Source organism: Cynoglossus semilaevis, unplaced genomic scaffold (genome assembly GCF_000523025.1).
Source record: "Cynoglossus semilaevis isolate Cse_v1.0 unplaced genomic scaffold, Cse_v1.0 scaffold1092, whole genome shotgun sequence".
NCBI lineage: Eukaryota > Metazoa > Chordata > Actinopteri > Pleuronectiformes > Cynoglossidae > Cynoglossus > Cynoglossus semilaevis.
This window is the reverse complement of record NW_007585120.1, coordinates 30577-45576: the sequence shown is the minus strand read 5'-3', so window position 1 is coordinate 45576 and position 15000 is coordinate 30577. Positions and strand designations below refer to the sequence as shown.

Genomic DNA, 15000 nt, shown 5'->3' with positions numbered 1-15000 from the left:
AATAGACTGCCCTTCTTTACCAGTGCTAATTACATTAGAGAGAGAAAAGAGCATTTCAGAGGAGCAAAGAAGACGAAAGGAGAGGAGGAGAGAAAGGACAGGATGAAGCAGCAACAAACAAAGAGTGAAAAAACAAGACAAGTGTGTATCTGTGTGCGTGTGTGTGTGTGAGAGAGAGAGAGAGAGAGAGAGAAATAGAGAGTGTGTGTGTGTAGGGTAAGTTAAAGAAAGAGGCAAAGGGTTGGAGACCACATCGGCTAGAGACTTGTGTGGTTCTTACTTAGACCCCAAGAGGCTTGGTCCTCAGAGAAAAGCAAGCTTATTGGAGTGGAGATTTGTGTGTGCGTGTGTGTGTTGGAAAGGTAAGCAGCCTTGTTGTTTATCTTGAATGCTCTGCTCAGTCTTTACGCCAGCATCACAATTAAGATGCTGTGGCTCATCAGCGTTACAGTCAAAAATAGATCCAGCAAGAACCTGGAAATGCACAGCCGTCAGGAAAAATCTGAGGTGTAGAAAATGCAGACCATCCTTCCTGAAAAGGTGATACACATAAAATTGTAAATATTTTTTTAATTTATAGAAACCACAGTTCATTTGTTAAAAAAAGTATAAAGAAATAGATTATTTCACACAATCCAAATGAAGAAGCAAAGTGAGGTTAAGAAAATGCACAAATCAACTATTTTTCAGATTTTGAAAAAGTCAGTAACCTTGTTAGAATTACCAAATATTTTTAAAATAGCAAAAAATTAGTAGCTGTGATTGAAAAATGTAAATAGTAAAAACCTGACTTGTTTCGTCTGTTGCAGAGATACAATTGTATTTATTTATGTTTGAATTAATTTGGAAAACACAGATCTTTCAGTGTTGCCTGAACAATCCAATGAGTTACAAAACAAAATATGTTAAAAAATTTTGCAATATTTTTGGCCCTGCCAATCTTTCCGGAAACTGTGTTCCGCACTTATTCTAGAATTCTAGAACACACTTTGTTTTAACATACTCATCAAAAGAACCCAAACCACCTCCAAACTCAACATCCGATCAGCATTTTTTTTTCCACATTTGTTTTATTTAAACCACAAAATATAATTACAACTTGAAATATTCAAATCACGTTTGCACCATTTTCATAGTGTTTCAAATAAAGATGGCTTCAAAATCATAAAATTAAATTGCTAATATTTTATAAATAAATAACATAAAACCAAAATCTAAACAAAAACATATTTGCAGATGTCACCGACTTTTTGTGTGTTTAACATCCTGGTGATGAGGTTCGTGTTGTGATGACAAAAAAAATAGACAGAAAACACATGACACTGATATAAGAACACTTTACACACTCAGCTGTTGTGCTTTCACTTCCTGTTTACTGCATACTACCAACTTGACATGTGTTAAAAATAAAATAAACAAAGAACATAGAATAAAGTCACTTTGGAGTGTCTTTGTGACAACGCATGCATTTTAAATAAGTGAAATGAAAAATAAGAATAAGGCTACCTAACAATTTTCTTTACACAGGGTCAATAGCTGCTGCTGCCGTAAGTTTTATTCTGAAAAACCCTGCAGGAGTTCATTTCCACTACAGAATGATCTCCTTTTTAAAACTTTTTCACAAATTTCCTGTTCTACTAATTGTTGATTAGGCTTTGTTTCAGTGACAGCTGGACCACATTATAAAACACATTTATATTATACCCTATACTAACTATAATAAGTTAAATTGCTTGTTCTTAAATAAATCAATATATGAATTCCTTTAGTAATAACCCTTAGGACAGAGAGTATACTTCCCTTGTAAAACAGTCAAGATCAGAACAAAAACAAAGGGGGGAGGGGGTCTATTTTTCCAGAATGTTAATTGTTTTCAAAAAAGTCTAAAAAAGAAAAATCAACTCTCTCACTAACTCACAGACAGTGTAAACACATGCCATTTAAGGTGTGCATACACAGACAAAACCGCACCCTGCTTTTTTCAGAGCTACATGTTTTCATCAGAGTTGTCCTTCATCCTCCAACCACAACAGTGCTCTCACAACACGCTCAGACGGGTGTCGGGAGGGTGGAATACTGCATGCGAGCGCAGGTCAGAGGTCTGTACAGATGGTTTTGAAGCTTGAGGTGAAAGTGGGAGCTGTTTTCCTTTTTTACCATCACGACTATGCCTGGTCCAGTCAGGAGCTGTTCGATAGGCAGCCGCTATGTTCGTCTGTCTGTCTGTCTGTAGTTGTTAGTGAAGTACCCTCCCCTGGCTCTAGAGCACATCTCTTTGGACACTGTCATACCCTGTGGCGTTCATCCACGTGAATAAAAAAGAGGACTTAAAAATGGTGGTGAGAGGGGGCTTCAAGGAAGAACATTTTTTATATAGTTGCTACTTTTGATTTTTTTCCCTCATGTCCCCATCCACCCAGTGCCAAAAACGGGGGCTAAGTGAAGCTTGGTCTGGGGTAGATTGACTTGGGATGCTTTGCTACATCGGGGGAACACTGAATGCCCACCATCGCTGGAGAAAAAAAAATATACAAGGTCTATGATTCTAATTCTGGTCTTGTATGTATGCACATCCAGCAACTGTGGTTTGAGTCTTGTTCAGTCATACTGTAGCTTTTGAAGGTGGTTAGTATAAAGGGTTAGACTGCATTTGTGAGTTCAGACAGCGGAGTCAGATAGTGAGTTGGGTGGCTACCTCTGAAACTGTTCCCCCCTGAGGCAGGACAGGCCGGGGAGGGAGAGCCTTGTGGTCTGAGGACAGGAGCAAAAGCACTTTTCTGTTTAGCAGCAGATGGGAAGGAGGAGAAAGGCAGGAGAGAAGATGAGGAACTGGAGCTTCCAGGAATAGTGGGGCTGGAGGGCATGACTGTGGAACAAAGAGCATGGAGCGGTGTCAACATCTGAAAATATCCACCAACCAGAAGGTTAAGTGACAGACATTAGAGAACATTTAATGTCTTACTGTAAGGGGAACCAGTGGGGGAGGCACTGTTGAAACCAGGAGAACCAGGAACACCTAAGCTGGTCATAGGAACTGTCCCATAGCCTCCAGTCATCCCGGTGCTGCCCCCGTAGCCTGACTGCTGAGGAGTAGAGGCTGATTGGTAACCTCTTGGAGATAGACTGCTAGTGTTCCGAATGTAACCTGAGAAAAGACATTAACAACAAACAAAAAAATGTAAGGGTGTTGTTGAATGGCACTGTATATGACTGACGGCCTAAGTGTCCAATAGGAGCCTTCTTTATAGAATACAAGTGAAACTTTTCCACGGTTTTACTCCCAACTGTAAATTGCAGTGAGGGTCTTGCTTGTAAATCCGTGGTCTTTCGGCTCACCTTGGCTGCTCTGTCCTGGCTCCCCGATACTGACACCCAACTGAGAGGGGTAAGAGCCCAGACCCATCACACTCCCATGGGCAGGTGAACTTGGCAGTGCCTGCAGCTGACTGTGAGGACGGGGAACACTGTATAGAGCCTCAGCGATGTCGGCTGCACGCTTCAGCAACATGTCCTGTACCAAAACAAATACTGCAGTCAGCAGTGGTCCAGTGAAGTCATCATACAGTCTGATTTGGCTGTTTATTACACACACGTAAACAAACAAGTGTAAGCAGCACTACACCCAATTAGCCCATTAACTATGACATCGCTGACAGTTGTCAAGTCATGCTGGTACATTGGATTGTTTATCCTAAAATCCAACATCTGAACGTCTGAGAGTCATCTGCCAAAACCACATTCATGCGACAAACTTCCAGCACATTACAGTGTCTGTCCGCAATAATTGCATAATGTTTATTCTGCTGACTTTCAGCAGCTGCACTAAACCTCTAGCTAAATCCTAGTTAACACTTGACGACTAAAATCCCTAATTTAGTAATGTGTTAATTAAATTAACGTAACATATAAAATGGTTATCAACAGAGAATAGAATAAAATAAAGGACTCAATAATGGATAAAACCACAGCATAACAGCATAGCATCACTGTCTTCTTTTTGTCACATCACAATTAAGTGAATATTACACATTTTTTATTTTCCTGCCATTTATAAAGTCTGAAAATATTGTGTTTATGTATTTATTTTCTGGGAATTCAGTGATACCGTGTTTTGTTTCTACCTGGTTACTGTGAGGGTTCCCGTACAGAGCTTCCACCAGATCTGCTGCTCGTTTTAATAGGATCTCCTAAAATACACATATTGCATTTGCATCTTAATAATACTATTATTGTTAAGTTCCTTAGAAAACAAAATGAGTTGTATATTATTTAGGTGGTGAAAATCAATAGTCCACAGGTCTCTCACCTTGGCGAGTTTCTCTGGGTCACCAGGATGTCGAGGAATGACTTTCTGAAGACGCTGGAAGCCGTAGTCTATGGTTGGCTCATTAAGAGCTAAAAGTTGGAAGAAAATACACATTGGATCAAACCTTGGTCACGTCTTTAAACACCCAAATGTTTACATTGTTCCTTTAAATGACACAGCAATTTATCTTAATACCTGTGTAGATGAAGCGTCCAGGAGCTCCCTTGCAGAACTGTTTAGATTTGTAAGACAGTGTGACCTCCACTACCCCTGGGATGTGTCGCGGAGGTGTTTGCACACGGATAGCGTGAGGTGTGATTAGCTGAAGATACAAAACAGAAACTTCTGCATATCAGGGAAATATTTCGCTAACACAAACCAAGCAGAAGGATTGTCTCTCTCTCTCTCTCTCTATCTCTCTCTATCTCTCTCTCTATATATATATATATATGTGCGTGTGTGTGTGTGTGTCCCCAGTGGTAAGGTTTTAAAGAAGGGTTTTACCTCACTCCACACCAGCATGCTCCCAAACACCACCTGCAGCCCGTCAAAGAAGTTCTCCCCTATGACAATGACCATGGCTCCTCCAGTGGTCCAGCCTTCACTGGGGCTGATGGCTTTAATACATGGTGTCGCTACACGGGAGAGGAAACAAATAGCTATTCAATTGTTGTTGTTTTCTCAAGTGACAGAAATTAATTGTGTGTTATAAAACGTCATAGTACAACAACAGAAAAAAATAATCTGTTATTACAAATTCTAGTTTTCTAGTTTTTCTCTTTTCCATTCTTTAATGCAATGATGCTTTTGTTATTAATTATTTATCTTTGTTATTACAGCAGCAATAAATAATGTTTTAAAGATAAGAATCTAAATTAACAAATTTAAGATAAATGCATATGCATTTACTACTTTGCACTGAGTAGATGTTAGCAAGCCCTAGATGAAACCCAATTTTTAAATGTTCTAGTTGAATCTCAGTGTTAACAGTGTTTTTCTATTGCCTTTTCAAAAACTTAAAGAACCAACACAGCTGCTGCAAATACATTCTTGGACTATTACAACAAAAATGATTAAATTTATTAAAACAGAAATGAAATGGTAAATAGTTCATCCTAAATTATACACAGGGGACTTCCAATGATTGACCTCAGTGACATCATTGACTGGTGAGTGTGCCAGTGAGGCAGACGTATAATAAAATAGATGGATGGGACATGACGTTATCATAATGCTGAGTGATGCTCTTACCGTACTCCATGCTATTCTCCACAGAGTCCCCTGGCTCCAGTCTGCGTGCTCTCCGTCCATGTTTGGAATTGTTGTGGACAAACATGTTGTCAGACACAGCTAGGACGTGTCCGTCTACGCTCACAGTGCTGGACAAGACCACCTGACGGAGAGGAAAGGAGCCAAGAAAGTAAAAAGTTGAGTGTCGGTGACAGCACAGTGTGTGTCACGATATCTGGTTACAGCAGTAAAGTCCCTGAGCTACAATTAGTTGCAGCGTACAGGTGATGGTCATATTTTTCCTTGTGTAATATGACATCTCTGGGATTTCCATAACATGTACACATTCTGGTGATGACACAGCTCACACAGCTCCTCACCCCTCCATCAGGCCTCCAGATGTCCTAGCTATACTTGGCCTCTGCACTTTTTTTGATTCATACAGTGAGCAACAGGCTCGTTGTTGTCTCCGCCTCATCCTCCAGTGACAACGCACATATGGATCAAATCTTCCATTTTAGCCGCCTGTTAAAGTAGCGGATGATATATAGTGGAGCAAATTTGATTTTCTAGCCACAGCATGTGGGTGTCCATTGCCACATCTGCCTTGCATGAATCACATACTAATAATTAATAAGAGGTTTTTCACCTTGATTTTTTTTTATATTTCTAAAAGTATAATTATCAGATTGAAGACAGTACTCTGTTAGATTATAACAGAGTTGCATATTAAAAAAAACTGAAAAATTGTATTTAAAAAAATCACCTCCTTTAAAAGGATAAACACCTGGCAATAATTTTGCAGTTGAAGGCACTGAAGAAAGAAACGGGTGAAACAGCATCTGACGGTGGGTGGTTAAAAAGAGGGGGCAACCTGCGGAACTGTAACTGTAAATTATCGATCAAGCAGACAAGTGTCCAGCTCTGATCACTTTTTAACCCGAAGAGAATATTGTGAGCTCATAACTTATATGTCACACCAGAGGGGTTAAAACAAACATGGTTGACGGGCGGGGTAGCACGAACGAGAAGAAGAGGAAAAGACGGAGGGGTTTTTTTTTTTGGGAGGAGAATGCCAGACAGGGGCCGCTGGTGCTGGAAGACAGCAGAGGAAGTGAGGCGGGAGTGTCCCCAGTGACCACTTCCTGGGTCACGGAGCATGACCTCCTCCATCTGGAACCAATCACTCAATTCTTGACAACTTCCTGAAACACCTCAACCTATTTCCTGCACTCGAGCACCCCAAGAGCAGAGTCTCCCACATATCTAGATCCTCGAGATTATCTTTCCATAGATTTTTGACTTTCACCTCTAACTTGCTTTGCTTATTTAGTCTTTAGTGTAAGATGAAACATTTTTCTAAACTGAAAAATATTTAGATGTGTCCGAGGTTAGAGGACCATGTTCGGGTTCACGCTTAGGAGAAGCCTCACCATGTGTGAGTAGATGCTGGGGATCATTCAGTTCTAACTCTAAGCCCTAGTTCTCTTTTCTTTTCTTTTCTAAGTGGGTGCTGGTTGGTAGTTTACAGCGGGGCACGGCTGGAATTGTTAGCTGCTTAGACAGACTTCAAAGTGCCTTTTGGTCACGTTGAGGCCAGACGTCCGTCTCACCTCCCTGCGTTAGCCACATCACCAACACCAACACCAACACCTCGGAGCAAACTGAACCAGAAATCAATCTGTCAGGCGGGCAGTGTTTGGACGGTGAGCGTTAGTAGCGCTGTGTTAACCGTGAACGCACGGGAGAATTCACAGGTGGTGGAATTTACCCAGAGACATCGCTGTGGTTTTAGTTTTCCTTTTGAAAATTTATCTAGCTTGACGCACTGTGAATGTTCATGTGTGTGTGGGTGTGCGTGTGTGAGTGCACATACAGTCTCTTTCATTCCCACAGACGGTCCGCCGGTTTTTGTGCGCGCGACGCATCGACGCGGTTAAGTTAGCTATTGCTAAGGAGGAGTTCGCTAACATGGAGCGCTTGGGCATAGTGCGGCGTTCCAATAGCCCGTGGGCTTCACCGTTGCACATGGTGCCTAAGGCAGATGGGCCGTGGCGGCCGTGCGGCAATGTTCGGTGGTTGAACAACAACACCGCGCACGACCGCTACCCCATCCCACACATCCAAAACTTTTCCGCTCGCCTTGCGGGAATGAGAGGTTTTTCCAAGGTAAACCTGGTTCGCGGATATCACCAGGTTCCTATGCGCGCGGAGGACGTGCCTAAAACCTCAGTGATCACTCGTTTCGGGCTTTTCGAGTTTTTGCGCATGCCTTTCGGTCTTAAAGGCGCGGCACAAACATTTCAGAGGCTGATGGACTCGGTGTTGCAAGATCTCGACTCGTTCGTTTATCTGGACGACATCCTGGTCGCCAGCCCATCGACCGATGCGCACCGGTCACACCCGAAATCGTTTTTTCAGCGCCTAGACGACCACGACCTGATTATCAACCTCGATAAGTGCCAGTTCGGTTTGCCGGCCATCGTATTTCCGCGCAGGGAGTTAAAGCGTCAGTGAAACTCGTCAGCTAAAATATCTTCATATTCATCACATCATTAAATTAAAGACAATCGTTCAAACAAAACATTCACAGTTTACAAAAAAAATCTGCTTCATGCAATATTTCACATTTTACTTATTTAGTCTTTAGTGTAAGATGAAACATTTTCCGAAACTGAAGTGTTTAAATCTGTGTCTGAGTTTAGATGGCCACGTTCAGAGTCACGCTCACAAGAAGCCTCATCGTGTGTGAGTGGACACTGGAGATCATTCAGTTCTTCCTGAAGCCCTAGTTTTATTTATTTATTTTTTTTCACCTGAAATCTCCTCATGTCCCTGGGGTTTCCTGCTGTCTTCAGACAATTCTGGTTACATTTCAGGAAAAACTTCAAGAAAAACCTGCAAAGGTAAATGAAAGGACACCTGTTTATACATCAGTGCCAGGGAAATCAGATAAAAGGCACACATACAGTATATGAATATAAGCAATTCTGCAGCACACTGTAGCACTCAAAAGGGACATTAATTATATCTTTAGAGACAGGAAAAATGGATAGTAATAATCATAGTATATGATTACAGCTCTGACATCAATCCCTGATGTTTAGCTTACATTAAAATCAATGTTATTACACTTTAAATAAAGTAATGAGATTTTGAAGCACAGTCCAGTGAAAAGTGCTTGTGTTTCAAAGTAAACTGGAGACAGTGATGTATGCCAGAGGACTCAGGGGACCACAGTATCACACACTGCTGTATTTGAACCCCCATATGGGAATGGAGAGGGAAATGTAGTAGAGACAACTACAGAGAAAGTGAAATGAGGAGGTGGGAAGAGGGAGAGGGTGACAAAGACACAGTTGTTGGTATGGACATGAATTTTGTTTTCAAGTGCATGTGTCTCATTACGTATGTGAGCTCACTTTTGAATGTGATAGACTGTGGAAACACAGGCATGGGAGGGAGATGGGTGCTTGTAGCCCCTGCCACACCAAAGAAAACCTAAGAGAAAGGTGGAATAAATAGGACTGAGGGAGAATATGGAGAGAGACTAAATCCCAGGTGTACTCGGTTCGGCAACACAGCCCGCTGCCATGGCAACAAAGCTCTGCCGCAATCCCAAAGTCCCCATGCTGAGAGGCAAAGACAGCGATGGGAAAGAGAAGGTAACAACAAGAATGCATTCCATCACTGAAATTCAGCAAGCAGGGAGGAGAGAGACTTGGCGAGGTGAGAGACAAGGAAGTATATTAAGAGTGCATGTGCACAGGAGAGTGAGAGCGAGATCCACACAAATCTCATGGAGAGCAGAATTTACACAGAAGACGTGTCAAAGCAGAAAAGGAAAGAAAAATGAGCTGGAGAATAATGTAGGGTTGTGATACAATTATGGCAACTGGCAAATATAGACTCCTCCAAACAGATGTTCACTTCACAGTGAACACATAGCTCCTTTAAATAAAGTCGTTCCTTATCAACGACTAACAACAGAGACGGAGGAAAATGCAGCAGTGGTCTTGGACTTCATAAGTAGACCCAACACCATCCAGTCCGTCATTTTAACAGAGGAGTTGTTTGAAGAGAAACTTCTGACTGGCCCCATGTTCCAAAAACCTCCAGAATACCAACCTCTCCCTTATTCGATCTGTTTTCTCCCACTATTCTTCCATCACTGGCTCCAGCTTCCTCCCCTGTGAATGGAACCTGGCTTTGCACGTTGCTCTGGGTTCCAGAACTATGTGCAATATTTCTCCATCCAATCTATTTCATCATGGGACAATCAATATTGGTGTTGGCAGTGAGTGATTATAATTTATCAGCGAAGGCCAAGACCTTTGACCTCAGAGCTGCGCTAGACTTGAGTTTGGAGTGGAAACACGGAGAAGAACACATCTGTACTGCTCCCTCTTCCTTTATGCAATTCTTTTTTCCCATTGCTGCTTGATGTGTCATCTATCACACGGGCCATCAAAATATAAAGTTAAATGTGATTTAAAGGTAGAGAAGGGAAGAAGCCCCTTTAAAGGATTCCCCGTAGAATCATGCAGAAGTCCTGCCATCAGTCATTTTTAATAGACATCTTTGAGAGGGTAGTGGTCTGTTCGTATGCAGCGATGCTGCCCTGGGAGATGAGGAAGAGGAGTGGGATCAGCTCGCAGTCAAACCTCAGAGGGAGCTGATGCTTGTGTTAAAACCCAGCACTGATTTTTCTTTACATACATGTAAAATCAAACTAATGAAAGGAAACTGTCTAAAATGAAAGAGATCAGTGGTATTGTTGGAGGTGTACAGTACAGTTCCCTGGCACTCAGTGCTGACGTTACCGAAGGAGGCAGTATCTTTGGAACGCATGTGTCTACCAGAAAATAGTTGGACTTTACTTACTTAGGATGAAATTCACATTAAATATTTAATATTTAAACATTGAGCTCACTGACCAGAGCACTCAGAGTGCAATTATGGCACTCCCTGCTGGGGGAGAGGAGGAAGCTCAGGCTCTGTGTTTACCTACACTAACCTCAAATTCCCGCCCACTCTACTTTTGAAAACCACTGTAAATTTTATAAAAAGGAAAAGGAAAGAAATATATTTAGTTTCATGCCACAATCCAAAGTTTTACTACATCCATCAGGGGATTGAATATGTAAATTATAGCTTTAGTGATCATTTTTATATGATGACTCTTTCAAAGACTGGAGCAGTCAAATATAAGGGGATAATTCATGACGGCATGGGAACCATATTTCTGCTTTAATAACCAGGCACAAGGCCTGGCCATGCTGGGTTTTTTTCCCTCCATTCTGTTTGTATTTTTTGGCCTCCTAAAGTTGGCCTTACCACACATGCATCACTCATTTGACGGACTGACTTGATAAATATCTGACCCTGGTGCCTGGGATAGTAAAATCACAGCTTTAATTGAGAGATTGACTGCATCCATCTCAGGCTTTTCACACATTTCTGAGGGTACTTGACCCTGTTTGTTGACTTCTCCTCATCGCTCTCTGTTTGTTTGACACTAGAAGCCTCACTCTCTCATAGACACATGCATGCATGCACACTCTATTACACTGACACACCACCACCATCTTTGCCCCCTCCCAAAAACCCATTGAGTCAACTTTTCACCCCCCCAGTTCGGACGCACACAGCTGCAAATGCTGAAATTAAAGCGAGACATCAACGCATATATTAGCATGCATTAGCCGCTTCCCCCTGCCCACTTAACATGCAAATCTCCCAGCCCCGTCGCCTCGCACCTTCTGCCACACATTCATTTGCTGAATTATAATTAGACTAATCTTGCATAATTAATAAGAAGTTGAGGGCCCTCTGTTTTTATCCCCTCCTCTATTGTGGTTGCAAAAGTTTAATATTGCTGTTGTTTGTTTTTCGTTTAGTAATGTAATACACCCACACACCTCCCCATCCACGGGGAAGAGATAAGGAGAACATGCAAAGAATTGAAGGCGATCTTCGTGTTATAAGGCGACACTATTATCAGAGCTGCGCCGTGTCTTATTGAGCACATTTTACTTTGTCGCTTAATGCAATATAATAGAAAGGCTTCATGTTTTTGTCACCAGCCAAATTAATAAAATAAAAGACAAATCAGTCAAGTCAATACTGCTGTAACACAGCTTTACTTAATGAAACTTAAACTAGTAGTCAGGTGTTTCACTGAAACAAACAAAATGAACAGACCCAATTATTTTGAAAGTTAATTTTATAAAGATACAGTTTTCTATTAAAATAATCTTTCCAAAAATATCAAAAATTGTTGGGCCCCCAGTCTGCAAAAGTTACAGAAAAATGTAAATCAGGAGACAGACTTTCAGACAGTGGTAACATCAGTCTGTTGTGCAGCCCTGGTTTTTTTTTTACACAGCAAGAATGATCTACATTTCAACATGAAAAACGTCTAAATTTAGAACACACCACTTCTAAAACCGTGTGAAAGTGTATTTTATAAAAGTGTTGTGATTCACCACAAAACCTTTTAACTTTACTTTTTTATGTGTAATATAATAATACAAAGTGTTTTTTGTCTTTTTTAATTTTTTTAAATGCATCCCAAAATAAATGTCTTTTTCATTGACTGCACTAACTAACTCCTGTAAGAAGGGTTCTTGGTAATCATAAAAAAATCCACACCTGATGTACATAAAATAATTTGTGATTCTTGTGACAACATATTCACATTACTTTAACCAATATATGGTTGGTGAGCATTTGAAACTTTGGCAGTGCCTACATTTCACAGGCATACTTAAAACAAACATAGATCCCAGTGCTAAACCTCGGGATCGTTTTTCACCCTTCACCGCAGGGAGTCTGATTTTTTTTCTTTTCTGTTCCCACTTATGTGTCTCTGTTAAGGCCTTCCATCCAGTTTGTCTCAATACACCTCAGGACCCGAAACTAAATGGAAGACACTCATCGCAAAAGACGTAGCTAAAAGTAGCTAATCTAAAACTAGCCCAACGCTCGGACGACTGGTCAGAAAATGAATCAACAAGATACGCTTTTGTCAAACCTTTGGTCCTTGCGCAGGATACTCAGTTTCACATTTCTCAAATTTATGCCGCATCTGTTCCACATAAGTGTTGCTCACTAACTTTTACATATGGATTTAATCATGCAGTGAGAACCTAAGCCACATAGGTCCTCTAAAAAATGTCCATAGGCATTCATCAGCACTAATCACTGTTGACATAAACTGCCTTTTCTCATAGACATAAAACACATTGTCCTCTGTGCTTGTTGTAAGAAGTGGTTTAGTAGTAGCGGCAATTATTTATGTAGGGTGATAAGAAGGTTTTAATGCAAAGTTCAACTTGTTTACTCACGGTAAGAAAACAGTCAGCACTGTTGCCTTTGGCCGTCTGAGACTGAGGTAGTGCTCCACCAAAGAGAAATGTATTATTTACCACAAAGATATGAACGAAGAAAAGAAAGGTAAAGAATTTGGAGGAATGAAGACAAAGAGGTGGATGAGGAGAAGAAGAAGAGCAGAATTGTAATACATCTAAAGAAGGGACAAATTTAACGTTCTTCCTTAAATAATGCTTTTATACTGAGTAACATAATTTAGGTCAGTATTCTGGACATATATCTGCTGCTGAGGTAGCTTATGTAATAATGCTTTTGTACAAAAACCTTGTAAAATACAATTAAAAAAAACAAGCTTCTAAGGATTTACCCCCTAATAATCTAAGTCAGTGGTAAAAAACAAACCTGGTTTGTCTGGGTTTCTTTTAAACAAGTTTCCCGAAGTGTCCAAGCCTAGTTTTCAATAGTAAATCTCTGCAACCTGTTTTAATTCAATGATCTTGCACAAAGACCCTACTCTTCTGTTAGTGTCAGGGCTCGTGTAGTAAATACCATTCACCGTGGGTTTAATGTTCAATGTTTACTTTGCTTTGTTGTTTGTTTTGTTTTGTTTTTTAATTTGACTATACAATATTTCCAGTTTAAACTCAGTGCTTTGTTAATGCCCAGATTATCTGTGAGTATATCCAAAAGATGAAATTGCATGTACCTGCTGATTAAATAATTTAGTTCCTAATAGTAATCGTTATTTTATCTTCATTATTAATATTAGTTTTTTAATTCTGTAGAATTATTTTTTTATTGCAAATAAAACAAATATGTTAAGGAATGCTGCATAAAGTTTTCTTGCAGATTTTAGAAACGTTAGGAAAAAAACTTTCTTTCTCACAATGGCTAATATTTGGGATTTTTTCATTCGCTGATGATTTAGTCTTTAAAATTTAGTCTTTGAATGGAGAAAAGAAACACAGAAAAACTAGACAAAGATGGGAAGAATGTTGATGTATGTATTCAGGACCATCACTCATCAGACGTCCCCTCCATCACCCTCCAACCATCCGACACTACCATCCTGAAAAAACAAAACAGTGTCCTGACATCACAGTGGAGGGGAGCCGAGGGGTGAGGTGGGGTGGTGGTCTTGAGGGGCAGGGGGATGCAGGGAGGAAAATTAGGAAACCAGATGTGAAGCATTAAAACATACTGACATGCTGAGGGCCTAACTCTGCCACACTCACACAGTGAGAGCACTAACTCATACAGCAGGCCCAGATACATCTACGTATGTGTGCATATGTCACACACAGGCTGTGCAGGGCCACACACACACACACATAGGCATGTTCACTAAGATAAGTACGGACTTACACTCTGCCATGTGTGCCCAATCACACAGATACATATCAGCAGAGAGGAGTCGGCCTCCAAAGCACGTGTTTGCATTTGTCATTATGAATATACAGGTAGCAGCCAATGCTACATGTTGTAGCTCGTAGGTGAGGACACAGATTTGGATAAGCCACTGTTGACCTAAGAATGTTTCACGCCAGGCCAGAGATCTACAGATGGGTCATCATGCACCAGTGTATGGATATGCATCCAATTAGTACATGTACCCAGGATGATGAAGGAATGGGGGCTAAGGGGGTGGAGGTGTTTTGTGTTTGTCCATGGGGAACACTGTGTTTGGGGGATGGAGGAGGGAGATGAGGGGGAAAGCATTAATAAATACCCTGGATCAGGGTCTCCTGGCAGACTTAAAACCCTGCACGAACTGATACCCCCTTCGTCACATACCACCACAGGACCTTTCACACCAACCTTCCCAGTGTGACCCCCCCATCCTCTCTTGCCATCCAAAAACAGAGAAATGTCTGGCATCAGCTTCCCCTTTCACTTTCGCTTTCACTACTACACCACACAGTCAGACTGATTGTCCATTAGGGAGTTTTCTCAACTCATCCTTTTTAAATGACACTATTTTAATCCTATGAAAAGTAACCACAATGTTAACCAAAGATCTTCTCCAGCCTGATGAGATACATTCCATCCACATTTGAAGTTTATTTTGTGGCTCACTTCAACTCAGATGGCCCCTATTTTAAGTTTCACTCCACCACTGTTCTGTACTG

General features: G+C 41.0%; 1 protein-coding gene across 1 annotated transcript in view; it reads right to left on the bottom strand.

Moving 5' to 3' along the window:
- Positions 1-1311: 1311 nt before the first annotated feature.
- Positions 1312-15000, bottom strand: part of ebf2 (EBF transcription factor 2) — a 34205-nt gene continuing 20516 nt past the window's right edge. Inside the window, exons 7-15 of the mRNA XM_008337321.3 lie at positions 8353-8434; positions 5558-5699; positions 4811-4941; positions 4502-4628; positions 4307-4395; positions 4122-4187; positions 3337-3511; positions 2963-3145; positions 1312-2866 (exon numbers count right to left, since the gene is read on the bottom strand). Of these exons, the coding sequence (XP_008335543.1) occupies positions 2640-2866; positions 2963-3145; positions 3337-3511; positions 4122-4187; positions 4307-4395; positions 4502-4628; positions 4811-4941; positions 5558-5699; positions 8353-8434 (1222 nt within the window). The 3' untranslated portion in view covers positions 1312-2639. The remainder of the gene's footprint in view (positions 2867-2962; positions 3146-3336; positions 3512-4121; positions 4188-4306; positions 4396-4501; positions 4629-4810; positions 4942-5557; positions 5700-8352; positions 8435-15000) is intronic.